This window comes from Mesoplodon mirus, assembly GCF_964341445.2.
Source record: "Mesoplodon mirus genome assembly, chromosome: 3".
Lineage (NCBI taxonomy): Eukaryota > Metazoa > Chordata > Mammalia > Artiodactyla > Ziphiidae > Mesoplodon > Mesoplodon mirus.
Window position 1 is genome coordinate 125,085,836 of NC_138978.1, and position 13,187 is coordinate 125,099,022.

At 47.3% G+C, this 13,187-nt stretch overlaps 1 protein-coding gene across 3 annotated transcripts in view; it reads left to right on the forward strand.

Moving 5' to 3' along the window:
* The first annotated feature begins 1,500 nt into the window (after positions 1–1,500).
* LOC309799486 (uncharacterized protein C1orf226 homolog) overlaps positions 1,501–13,187 on the forward strand; it is a 315,687-nt gene continuing 304,000 nt past the window's right edge. For all 3 annotated transcript variants that reach the window (XM_082612703.1, XM_082612704.1, XM_082612705.1), the window contains exon 1: positions 1,501–1,783. In XM_082612703.1, the coding sequence (XP_082468829.1) occupies positions 1,679–1,783 (105 nt within the window). In that variant the 5' untranslated portion in view covers positions 1,501–1,678. The remainder of the gene's footprint in view (positions 1,784–13,187) is intronic.

Below are 13,187 nucleotides of genomic sequence, written 5' to 3' on the forward strand. Positions count from 1 at the left end.
TGTTAGCACTATGGGACAAAATCAGAAATATAATTATGGCCATAATTATATTATGGCATTCTCCTACATAAATTTATCATTGAAATAGTATAGGAAGACATGCCTTTTGCAAGTAATTTCATTGTGATGCTTTATGGTGACGCCAAACCTTGGCTATACAACAAGCAGTCAATGACGTTTGGATTTCAGGTTGCCCTGGGTGGATGTGTCCACAAGGTATTAAAAGCGGTTTAAGTTGATGAATTCAACAGAGGAGCTGACCATCTGGTCTCAGGGAACTCAGGTTGGGCTGGCCTTGGCACCGGGCTGTTTGGTTGCTTTTGGTGACTCTGGGGTAATATTAAGCCATGTAAATCATAGTTATCATGTACCTCTACCCATGGGGTTTGATAGATACTAAATAATTGGTCAGTAACTGCCCCTTTGGCCTCCTCCTTTGCACATTTTTGCCTGACAAAAAACTCTTGATGTAAAGGAGAAAAGTGAATGAGCCTCCTTTTAACAATAGGCAAACTGAACTCAAGCACTTACTAAGATAGGAAGAATAATATAAGACAGAAATAACTTGGAAGCTCATTTTGTCCATACCCGGTTATAGGTTGTTCAAGAAAATAAAAAGGTGGTGGATTCTTTTGTCCTTAGTACTCTTTTTTGGCCTACTCCATTTCCACAAGGCTGATGGCTTTTAAATACTAAAACCATCCCCAAAGGCATCTCCACAACCCCCCAATACACAAGTCACAAATCACTGCTCAAAGGAACGAACAGAAAGCACTTGCGATACTCTCCCATTTGGGTGCAGTCTTGATTCTCCAGAGAAAAGGGGACTCTCAGTGCAGATCTGAATATATATATATATGGGCCAGGACTTGGGCCTTCCTGGTAAAACATAAAAACAAAACAATAAACACCGCCCCTCCCCCTCCCCAAACAAAAAACAAAAACAGAAAATCCAAGGCGCCGCTGCTGCTATCAGTAGCTTGGCTCAGACTCTGACTGCAAAAAACAAAAACAGGACTGAGCCCGGGTTCCTGAGACCCCGGCTGCCTAGGGCCAGGGCGAAGTTCCCCGGGTCGGGCCGCTGGACGCGGGCAGGGCCGGGCGCGGCGCTCTCGGGGACTTTCACCTGCTCGGCGGGCAGCGCGGGGGCGGACCCGGCGGCGGGCGGGGCCTGGACGCCCCGCGGGAGGAGCCGGCCCGGGCCCACCCCGCAGGAGGAGCCGCTCGCCGGCGGCTGATCCGGCGTCTCCGTGACAGGCACCCCGCTCCGCTGCCGCTGCCGCCTTTTCTTCCTCGTCCCGGTCTGTCCGCGCCACTGCTCCCGGGCCAGTGCCGCGCCCAGTCCCGCCGCGGGCCGCGCGCCCACTGCTCCCCTCCCCCAGCCCGGTCGTCGCGCCGCCAGCTCCCGCCGCCGCCCCCGCCACCCTCCTCGCCGGTAGGAATTGCGCGGCCACAGCGCCGCTCGCGTCGCCCGCATCCGCGCCCGCTGCAGCCCGGCCCTCGGCGTCGCTCCGAGTCCTGGCTTCCACTGCCGCCGCGCGGCCAGGGCGCCCCTCCGCTTGCGCCCCCTCTGCGCGCCGTCGCCCCCAGCTCTCGCCTCCCCTCTCCTGGGTCTCGCCAGCCCCTTCCTGCCACCGCCGCCGCCGCCTCTGGAGGAGCCGGTCCACCGCGGGTCACCATGCCCAGCAAAACCAAGTACAACCTTGTGGACGATGGGCACGACCTGCGGATCCCCTTGCACAACGAGGACGCCTTCCAGCACGGCATCTGCTTCGAGGCCAAGGTGAGGGGGCCTCAGGGAGGGCACTGCCCCGGAGGGGCATGTGTGAGTGGACGGGATGCGCAGCCATCCCGGACGCAGAGCTGGTGGGTTAGGCTGATCTGGGGGCCTTTCTGTTAGGGAGGGTGACTCCCCTTCTCTGTATAGAGTTCCGCGGGCTCCTGCCCAGAACTGCTAAAGAGCAACTGCAAAGTTTGAGCCGTGTTGCTTCACCCTCCTCCTCCCACCTGCAGACTCCCCCATCCTTACCCATCCAGGACTGATTGAGTTACTTCCCGGATCCCTTCTTCTTCTGAGGAGAAGCCAGTGGGTGAGCGCAGCCTGGACGTGGTTCTTTAGAATCGATTTAGGGAAGCTTTGGTGTTATTTACCTGTTGGGATCCCTTGGGAGAGGTGCTTTCAGGAAGGTCTTTTAAAGGGGGAATACCTGCTTCCTGATTGAAGAAAATAATACAGGAGTGGTTTTCGTTTTTAGATTCCAGGTAACCCCGGCCAGGTGTCAGAGTCACTTCCTAAACGCCTTATTTGCCACGGCTCCTTTGCAAGTGCCAGTCATTGAAGGGGGGGAGGTGTGGTGAAAGCCGCCCGGTTACTAGTTTTGTGGCTTAATGTTAAGTTTCAGCAGCTAGTAGGGGACCGCTGCTGAAGAATTTATCGGGGGTGACTGGAATTTTCAGCTCAAAACCCCAGGTCCATCCTTGGGAGAGGGGGCGGGGCGGAAGCCTCTGTACTGCACCATGAGGTGTGAATAAGGCTGCCCCCCCACCCCCACCCCGTGATGCACTTCCCAGAGTGAGGAGTTCTGGTTTCTGAGATTACAGCTGGGGTTCCTGCTGCGCATCACAGGGGAAGAGTGTTTCTGCTCTTCCTTCATGCAGCTTGACGCCCTCCCCCCAAGACTCAGGGATGCTCAGCACCTACTGTGTGCCTGTCACTGGTAAGTGACAGAAAATACTACCCCTCCAAGTAGGTTGTGTCTTCTGGTTTTGAAAAGGTAGTACTTCCGATGTGGAGACAGTCTTCATTCCCTTTTTCTCCTTTATGGCTTCGTAGATGGCAGGGTGTTAGCATCTCAGGCAAGGGTTACTCCATCAGGTGGCTATTTCCTTCAATTCTTGAGACATCTTTTTGAGTGTCTGATATGAGTCCAATGTGGTCAGTTACTTTCGATTATTCTTCCTTCTCATGGAGATGTGTGAGTTCTTAAATCTTACCTTTTTTTTTTTCTCCCTGAATAACCTTCCCCCAGCCATATTTGCTAGAGCTAGGAGAGCTAGGATGTTTCCCCAGACATCAAACCCTGCAGTGGAATGCAGAGCTGAATTACTGGGTATGGCTGGGACCAGAGTGGGGCTGTAGCCAAGATCTTATCTTGCTTCTCTCAGAATAGAGCTGGTTGGTCTAATATAGGATGTTTGGGTTAATTTTTGTCCAGGCCTGTTGCTTTGGTGAGCAGGTTTTAAAATTTTCAAGTATGTATGAGTTTTTGTCACGTCATGATTTAATTTTCTTGGACATGCATAAACTGGGAAATTGGCTTTTGTCTTGTTTGGTTCACCAGGGCTCTGTTTTGCAAGAATGAACAAAAGAAGAAAGATCAGAAATAAAGTGTTTTTAACCTTTTAATTCTTTTCTCACAGTCTCTGCATTTGGTCCTCGCTAGGACTCATAACCTAGCATGCATAATAATCACCAGGTGAGGTTGTTAGAGTCGGATTCTTGCCACCTCCAATTCTAATCTGACACCTCTGGGGAGAGCCCAGGACTGTGCACCTCTAAGGAGCATTCCAGGTGATTTAATGCAGGTGGTTGGGACCAGACTTTGAGAAACACTGGCTTCAGGCTTGCCTCCAGCTTGCTGGATCTTACCCTCTCTTTCCCAACATGTAGTTTCTTTTCTAAGCAAATGTCTGGGGGTTGTGTGGTGTAGTTCCTATAGTAACTTGCCTGGATTCACACACAGTGGTGCTCCATAAGAGGAAGGGGAACCACAGTTGGTCGCAGCTGTGTTCCCAATGCAGATGTGGGACATGGTGAACCATGGGTTCTGCTTTGAGAATGGTGAGGTAGGGAAGAAAGGACAGGGCTGACCTTGAGAACTGGGTCCTAACTCCCAGCTGTTGGTAATCGATGCTGGACACGAGTACATTCAAATCATGTCAACCAAGACCGGAGTAGAGGTGGAAGCAGAAGCTTTTCTGTCTCATGAGCACCTGGCAAGCACCTCATCTGGCTGGTTTTCACATCCCTTCCGAGCAGTGTCCGTGGAACTGCACGATCACTGGGTGTTCAGGGTTAAATCCACAACACACTCATTCCTTGTTTTGGAAAAGCACAGGCTGTAAAATGTAAATGTATTAGTGCTGCCTTGTCAGATACTCTTGGAAAATGAGCCCAGGTCTTTCACTCCCAAGGGCTGGCAGTTTTTCAGAATCAACACTGGATGGAATGACTTTTTGGATGGATGCCGCTCATTTTCAGGGTGCCGCGGAGATTGAAAAGGTTATGGCTAGGGTTGAAGTGCATCTGGGTGTCAGAGGTTCTGTGCACTTAAAAAACACACCGTGCATTTAACTGTCAAGTAGGATCCTAGAGGTTTTTCACTTGCAGTACTTCATGTAATTCTCACTGCTTCCCCGGAGGTGGATCTCCTTATACCTTATAAATGACGATATGTTGCCTGCTTTAGTGCACATAGCTGGGTATGGCAGAGACAGGATCTAAACCTGGGAGCTTTGGCTTCAGACTCTCAAATGCAATGCTTATTCATTTAATATTTTTTATGGAATGTTCACTCTATGCTGGGCGGTTGGTCTGATTCACGGTTCACTGGTGGGGCATCCTTAGGTTGTTGGCCTCTCTGACTCTGATGTAGAAAATTATTCAAACTTTTAGTGCTAGGCTCTTTCAAGATATAACCTTGGTCTGGGAGCTGCTCTTAAGGGATAGTGCCCTCCGTGTCAGAAAGGGCACCTGGCTCACTGACCGTTGCTGGTGGGTGGGCGGTAAAATCCTTCTCAGCTTGAAAGCTTGTGTGGCTCCTTTGTATTTGTCTCTCCCTCTCCCTCTCCCGATATGCCTTCTTGGTGGCCAGTGCCATCAACTAGCTGTCTCTGCTTGCTGGGTGAGAAGAAGACTTCTCATGACAGTGGTGCAAAGAATAAGAGTATTAATAACATAGTTATGCCTTACGTTTGTAGGTGATTTTTGATTTGCATGCGACTTTCACACACACAAACTTTTCCTCATGTGGAAATTGGGACATTAGTGTTATCTCTGTTTTTCAGATGAAAAAATTGGGGCTCAGAGAGATTATAACTTGTCCAGAGTCCCAGAACTGATAAGATGAAAGAATAATGATTATAGCTGATATTTAGTGAGCACTTACTATGGACCATGTATTGTTCTAGGTGCTGCCTCATTTAAGCCTCACACTCCAGTCCTTTTGATTCCTCGTCCATGGTTCCTTAACTTCATCCTGAAGTAGTAGCTCCCGCTGTATTCCTAGATCTCGTTGCCTAGCCCGATCTCGTTGCCTAGCCTGATCTGGGCATGTGTGGCACAGCCTGTCAGAACTGGAAAGCACCTTAGCTCACCTCGTACAGCCTCCTCATTTTACAGATGAGGAAGTTGAGGTCCAGAGGGGAAGTCGTCGACCTAGGGTCACATAGCTAGGTGAGAACAGAACCAGGACTCATCCCTGGTTTCCTGGCTTCACGTTGGTTTCAGTTATCTGTTGCTGCTTAACAGCCTACCCCAAAACTCAGTGGCATAAAACAATGTCTGTTTAATCTGCTCATGATTCGTGGGTCAGGAGTTCAGGCAGGGCTCGGCTGGGCTGTTCTTCTGCTGCATGTGGTGTGGACTGGATCACTCACTTGGCTTCATTCTGCTGTGGCTGGGCTGGAAGGTCCTAGAAGGCTTCACTCTCATGGTTGTGCTTTGGTAGTCCTCTGTGTGCAGGTTCTCTGCATTGGGTAGCTTGGATTTCCTTATAGCATTGTGGCCCTTTGATCTGGCAGCTGGCTTTCAAGAGGGAGTGTTCCAAGCAGGGAAGGTGGAAGCTCTTAAGGCCTTGCCTCCGAAGTTACACAGAGTCACTTCTGCTGCATTCTGTTGGTCAAATTGGACCATAGGCTGGCTCAGATTCAAGGGGAGGAGAAGTATTCTTCACTTCTTGGTGGGGAGTGTCAAGGTCACAGTGCAAGAGTGCACGTGGGATGAGAGATATTGCCAAAGCCATCCTTGGATCATGGTCAACCATAAAATTTTGTGTTCTTTCTCCTCTGCATATAGCTTCTCCAGTGATGTCGAATGTTCTTTGAGTACCTTGTCTTGTGCTTCTGTGTGTAACCCCCTCCCCCAACATCAGGTACATATATATATATATAGCCAGCAACATCAAATTATTTATCAAGTGGAAGAAATTTCCAGTTGTAGGAAGTCTGAAAGCAGTAAATATATTGTCTTATTGCTGAGTGATTTGGGGGATTTGGGAGTCCTTGGTCAAATCTGAACTGAATTCTCTGGCCATTATTCCCTCCCTGCTAAATGGCTTCACTGGCTGATGGTTTCCATGATGTAGATTTTAGAGATTACAGTAACCCCACACAGCAGGCTACCTGCGATGCCTCTTGAACACGCTATCTTGAGGGCTTCCAGATTAGGACATTACATAGGTTGGTCCACCATAAATGGGGTACTCTAACTCAAACCTAACCTGTGGTGTGTGGTAAAAAGCTCTCAGAAACAACTCTGCTATATTCTGGGTGTGCACTCTCCCCTCCCCCGCCCACCCCCCAAAGGGTCCTGTCTTCCAGGACTGTGAACAAGTAGGGATTCAGATAGAGGCCCTGGTGTATTCGCTGATGTCATCATTGAAGTGTAGGTTATTTCACCTTATTAGGTATTTGTCCAGATGCTTTAATATCCATTGTTATCTTCTGCCTGGACCAGATGAATCTTTGGGGGGTGATGAGTCTCAAAGATACAGCACTGCTCAGAAATAATACCTGTTTTTATTCACCCTTATTTTGCTCTCAGGTGCCCCAGGGTGTTCCTCTGGAGCTGGTGTTTTGGAATTTGATGGGCAAATGTATTTCTACCTTATCTGTACATTTCATGATTTTGCCATGTCTCCTTTGCCCAAAATGTCCCAGTCCATTTAGTGGTCAGAATCTCACACTCATTCGTCATGCTGACCTTTGCCAATCATCCGTGTTCAAGACCCTAATCAGACTCATTGTTTATTATCGCTTACTCATAATGCTGCTACTTCCAGAACTCAAATCTTCAGAATGCTTTCTTTGACCATCATTATCTGCTTCCTCTCACCTCATTGCCTTGAGGCTGCCCTTAGCTCCTCAGTGACCTCCTGCTGCCCTTATCCTGCTCCCCCAGCAGCCTGGAGCCAGGCCCACCCCGCTTTCCGTCTTTCCCACTTTCCTGCCCTTCACTGCAGACTTGGTCTCTGCTACTTTCCTCCTTCCTTCCTGTTTTTGGATAAAGAACTTCCTTCTTTCCTCCACTCCCTTTTCCCTAATAGCTTTATTGAGCTATAATTCACATACCATACAATTCACTAATTTAAAATATACCATTAAGTAGTTTTCAATATATTCATACTGTTGTGCAATCATCCCCACAGTCAATTTTAGAACATTTTCATCACCTCAAAATGAAACTCTGTACCCTTTAACTATCATCCCCCCCACCCTCATCCACCCCAGCCCTAAGCAACTACTAATCTACTTTCTGTCTCTAGATTTGGCTATTCTGGACATTTCATATAAATGGAACCATGGTGTATGTGGGTTTTTGTGATTGGCTTCTTTCACTTTGCATGATGTTTTCAGGGTTCATCCATATTGTAGCATGTATCAGGACTCCATTCCTTTTTATGGCTGAGTAATATTCCATTGTATGGGTATATCACATTTTGTTTGTCCATTTATCAGTTGATGGACATTAAGGTTGTTTTTTAGCTATTATGAATAATGCTGCTGTAAACATTTTGTGCACAAATTTTTGTGTGATATATGCTTAAATTTCTCATGGGTAGGTAGGTAAGAGTGAAATTGCTGGATCACATGGTAACTATATTTAACCATTGTGGGACTGCCAGATTGTTTTCTGATGTGGCTGTACCATTTTACTTTTCCACCAGCAGTGTGTTAGGATTCTGATTTCTCTGCATCCTCACCGACACTTCTTATAATCTGGCTTTTTGATTCTAGCCAGCCTAGTGGGTATGGAGTGGTATCTCATTGTGGTTTTGATTTGCATTTCCCTGATGAATAATGATATAGAACATCTTTTCATGTGTTTATTGGCCATTTTCACATCTTTGGAGAAATGTCTATTCAGATCTTTTGCCCATTTTTAAATTGGATTGTCTTTTTAAAAAAAATTACTGAATTGTAAGAGCTCTTTATATATTCTGTATTCAAATCCATTATGTAGCTTTGCAAGTGTTTTCACCTATTCTGTGGGTGGTCTTTTCACTTTCTTGGTATCGTCTTCTGAAACACAAAAGTTTTAAATTATGAAGTCTGATTAGTTTTTTTCTTTTTCCCTCTTTCTTTTTAAGATTCATCTGCCGTCCCTCTGCTGCTAGCCCACCTCTCCTGAGTCTTTGTTCATTACCCCATCACTCCCTACCCCCACCTTTGCATTGTTCCATCTTTCCCCCTACTGGCTCACTCCTCTGCCCTGGAGTGTGCTGTGACCTTCTCTATGTGAAAACTCTCTACTCTCCACCTTTTTCTTCATTAATATGTTGTCCTCTTCCTTTTACAGCTAAGCCTCATGAAAGAGTGGTCTACTCTCTGCAGTTTCTCAATATTCATTCAGTCCCTGGCCGTGTCCTTCCCACCTCTGTCCTGGTTGCCATGTAGAAATTGTTCTACTGTCACCCTTCTCTGTCCTCATTCATTTTGAGTTTTCTCCCTGAACAGCCTATCCTTGTCTTCCTTGGGATGCCTCACTCATCTCTCTGCAGGCTCTTGATTGGCCATGCATAGCCGCCCTGTCTGTACCTTCTCTTCTTTGCTGCACATTGACCTCTAAGGTAAGTGCTCAGTTTCATCCTTCCCCCTCCCGCCTTGTTATGCATGTTGGCTCCTACATCTCTAACTCTAGTCCAGACTCCAGATTTTTATTTCTAGCTTCCTGCTGGCTATCTCTACCCCAATGAACATGTTGCTAACCCCGTTGCTCAACAAGGTTGAATTCAAATCTCTCTGATGACTTCATACTTCTTTAAATGACCCCACCATCTTCTCAGACACCAAGCTTGACACTTTGGAGCAGTGGACTCATTGGCTGTTGATTGAGTACCTATTGTGGCCAGCCTTTTCCCAGACACCCACCCCCCACCGTCCCCCCACTTCAAATGAGTTGTGTCCTTGAATTTTCACAGTGATATCCATCCATGCATCCTGCCTGTTCCTCCTTGTCTCACCTCTGGCTGGTTCAGATGCTCATCACCTCTCACCATACTGTTTCAGTTACCTTCTGGAGGCCTCCACTTTATCCTATAAACTTTTGCTCTGTTAATTATCCTGAAATATAATTATGATATCCTTCTACTCAAAGACACTAAAAGTTTATAAGCCTACTATATTAGATCCAAAAATTCTTAGCCTGATATTCAGGGCTCTCTGGTTTTGAACAGTTCCCTTTAATCACCCTATACTTCAGCCCATCTCGGGTACCTACCATTCCCTCAACCCTCCCTGTGATTCCCCATCCATCTCTTAGGCCCAGTCCACTGTCACTCAGTGAAGTGGATGTTACCAGTCCCTCCTCTATGTGGAAGGGACTGACCAGACCCTGCTATGGATTATAGCTGCTTGCCCTTGTCTGATTTTCATCCCCCCATTGTCATCATTAGGGTCCCTGTCCCTCTGCCCACTTGTGTCTTCTGCAGTGCTGACTGTAGTGTTTTGCATATAGAAAATGTATTTTGAATCAATGAATATAATTTCTTAAGATGCTCCCTACAAGGACTGCCAGGACCCTCCTATATCACCCAAGAGTGGGAGATGCCTCAGCTGGCTCTAGTCTCCTCCCAGCTTTTTCTCTTGCTTCAGGCCTGTACCTCTCAGTCCCTAGTGAGACTAGTCCCCGATCCCAGGAGGTATCCCCATCACCCCCACCTCACAGAGTGCCACTGCCTTCCAAAGGAAATGCCAGGTAAGCATTTTTCCTGAATTAAATGGAATTCCAGTGATGGATATGCAATGGAATTAGAATCTTTGATTATAGAACACATGGCCAAGTTTAGGAGTAGATAATTGTCATTTATTAGTAAAAAAAATATTTTCAACCTGTTATGTTCTTATTAATGAACTAATACCCTTTACCCCCAATTCTTTATTTCCTTTAATTTTCTATTTTATAGTTTTTATGACATGAATTTGGTTGGCAGCATAGCATAAATGGGTCCAGGAGCCAAACTGTGTTTGGGTTCAAATCTTGGCTCTATCCCTCACTTGCTGTGTGAACTTGTGCGAGTTACTTAGCATCTCTCTTTTAGTATCCTCATCTGTAAAAAGAGGATACAGGTATCACATACCTCATAGGGTTAGTGCAGATGAGTTATGCACGCAAACAGCATAGTGCCTGGCACAGAATGGGTCGTTATTTTTATTATTGTTGTTGTTTAGTCCTGCAGATTGCAATTTAAATTTCATCTGTGCACGATTTTAATCTAGGAATTATCATACACTCTTTTTAAAACATTTTTATGTATTTATTTTTTGGCTGCGTTGGGTCTTCGTTGCTGTGCGTGGGCTTTCTCTAATGGCGGTGAGCGGGGGCTACTCTTCGTTGCGGTGCGCGGGCTTCTCACTGCGGTGGCTTCTCTTGTGGAGCACGGGCTCTAGGTGTGCGGGCTTCAGTAGTTGCAGCATGCGGGCTCAGTAGTTGCGGCATGCAGATACTATAGTGTGCAGACTGCAGTAGTTGTGGCACGTGGGCTCAGTAGTTGTGGCTTGTGGGCTCTAGAGCGCAGGCTCAGTAGCTGTGGTGCATGGGCTTAGTTGCTCTGCGGCATGTGGGATCTTCCTGGACCAGGGATCGAACCCGTGTCCCCTGTATTGACAGGTGGATTCTTTACCTCCAGGGAAGTCCCCACTCTGTTTTTTTAATAAGTCAGAGGCCTAGTAGTGTATTATCTTCATTTTACATGCCTGCTTAAAGCATCTAGCTGCCATATTTTTCTTGATTCCCAAAGTTGCAAATCAGACAGCATGACTACTTTGTGCGCTTAAAATAGCTGTCAGCCTCCTTGGGAAGGAATAAGGAGGGGTTAACTAGCTTCTGGTACATGCCCCCATCACATTTGTTCCAGTCTTTTAATCCTTGTTCGGATTAAAAATCACAGAATCTTGTTAAGTACTGTATGTTGTCTGTATTCACTATCTTTCTCTGAATTTCTTGGATAAATATGTCTTTAAGCAGAGGTAATTTAAGCAGAAGGAATCTTGCATCATGGGATTAATTAATACCTTGTGATGCTTACAATTCCCTTTTCAATTTTTATATTCAGCATCATATTTCCTTTCAAACACTGGAGCAGCTAGCTTTAAAAGTTACTTAAAATGGCACTTCCAGTAAGTTCTGTGCCCAGAGTGTTGGAACACTTTAGAACCCCTGGTCCCCTACCCACGGCGTGTAACCCAGTTGGTTTTCTGCAACACTTCAACGAGACTTGTGTGTCTTACACTTTTATGGCTCCATCCATGAGAACTGAGGACAGTGGTTACTCCCCCCATTTATTCTTTTTTTTTTTTTTTTGCGGTATGTGGGCCTCTCACTGTTGTGGCCTCTCCCGCTGCGGAGCACAGGCCCCGGACGCACAGGCCCAGCGGCCACGGCTCACGGGCCCAGCCGCTCTGCGGCACGTGGGATCTTCCCAGACCAGGGCACGAACCCGTTTCCCCTGCATTGGCAGGCGGACTCTCAACCACTGCGCCACCAGGGAAGCCCCCCTCCCCCATTTATTCTTGAAGCTGCAGTGCTTTCCAGGAGAACTGTTGAAATGATCAGCCTTGAGAGGTGAATGAGACCTGGGACTCCCTACTGAGGGGTAGCCAAGGAGGGCACTTGCCCAATGCACCCTGCATTCAGAACGTTCTGAACTCCATTAGCCTGTGTGTGAGCGTGTTAGAAACACTGTTTGCATGCTTGCAGAATCATCACGTGTCCCCTATTCTGTGCTGCTCCTCCTTGCTGGTTCTGTTTGTGCATTTCTTTTTTTTTTTTTTTTTTTTTTTTTTTGCGGTACGCGGGCCTCTCACTGTTGTGGCCTCTCCCGTTGTGGAGCACAGGCCCCAGATGCGCAGGCTCAGTGGCCACGGCTCACGGGCCCAGCCGCTCCACGGCATGTGAGATCTTCCCGGACCAGGGCACGAATCCGTGTCCCCTGCATCGGCAGGCGGACTCTCAACCACTGCGCCACCAGGGAAGCCCTGTGTGTGCATTTCTTATCTGTTGATCTAGGCTGTAAGCTCCTCAAGGATGAAGAGGACTCCTCACATACCTGCCTCGTGCTGTTCACATCATAGAAAGCTAACATAATTAATCACTATCATTTACAAAGCACTTACTATGTTCTAGGCACTGTGCCAAGCTCTTTCTAGGAAATGATTAATCTTCCCCAACAGCCCTATGAGTTAAGGTACTCTCATCATTTGAGTTTTACTGATGGGGAAGCTGAGGCATAGAGAGGCAGAGTAACTTGCTCACAGTCCACATTTAGTAATGGATAGATCCCTGAGTCAAACCCTGGCAGTCTGGCACTATTAACTTCTGTGCTGAATATGCTTCAGGATACCAAGAACTAATGTTTATCCAGTACTCATCACTTTCAGTGCATGGTTCTCAGAATTTTACGTATGCAAACTAATTTAATCTTTACAGTGGCCCCCTGAGGGTAGGTGTTTTTGCTTCCAATGAGGAAACTGAGACCATCTTTCTAGGTTGGATTGAATGGGCAAATGGACTATTAAAGGTGGTGGTCTCAGCTCCTCCCATTGAGGTTAAACCTGTGACCAAGGGACTGGTCAGCTGCTGTGTGCCAGTGGGCAACAGGCCACCTTTGGTGGGCCTCTCTGGTGGGTCATGTTGATGGTCTCCAGATATGAAAATGAGGCATCAATGAGTAAGTGGAAAAGCCCAGACGGGCAGGAGAGGGGCTTTGGGAGCCCCTTCCTTCCTGGGGAGAGTTATTCTTTGCTGGGCTCCTGCCTGTGCACTTCCTGTCTAACGGTGGTGATCCACCCACCCTTACCACACCTCTTCCTCCTGTCAACTTCCATGCCCTCTTCCTTGCATTTCTCAGCTCCGTTTCTGAGGACTGGTTCTCTCAACTCCACTTGGAGCCTCCAGGGTCCCTCTAGGA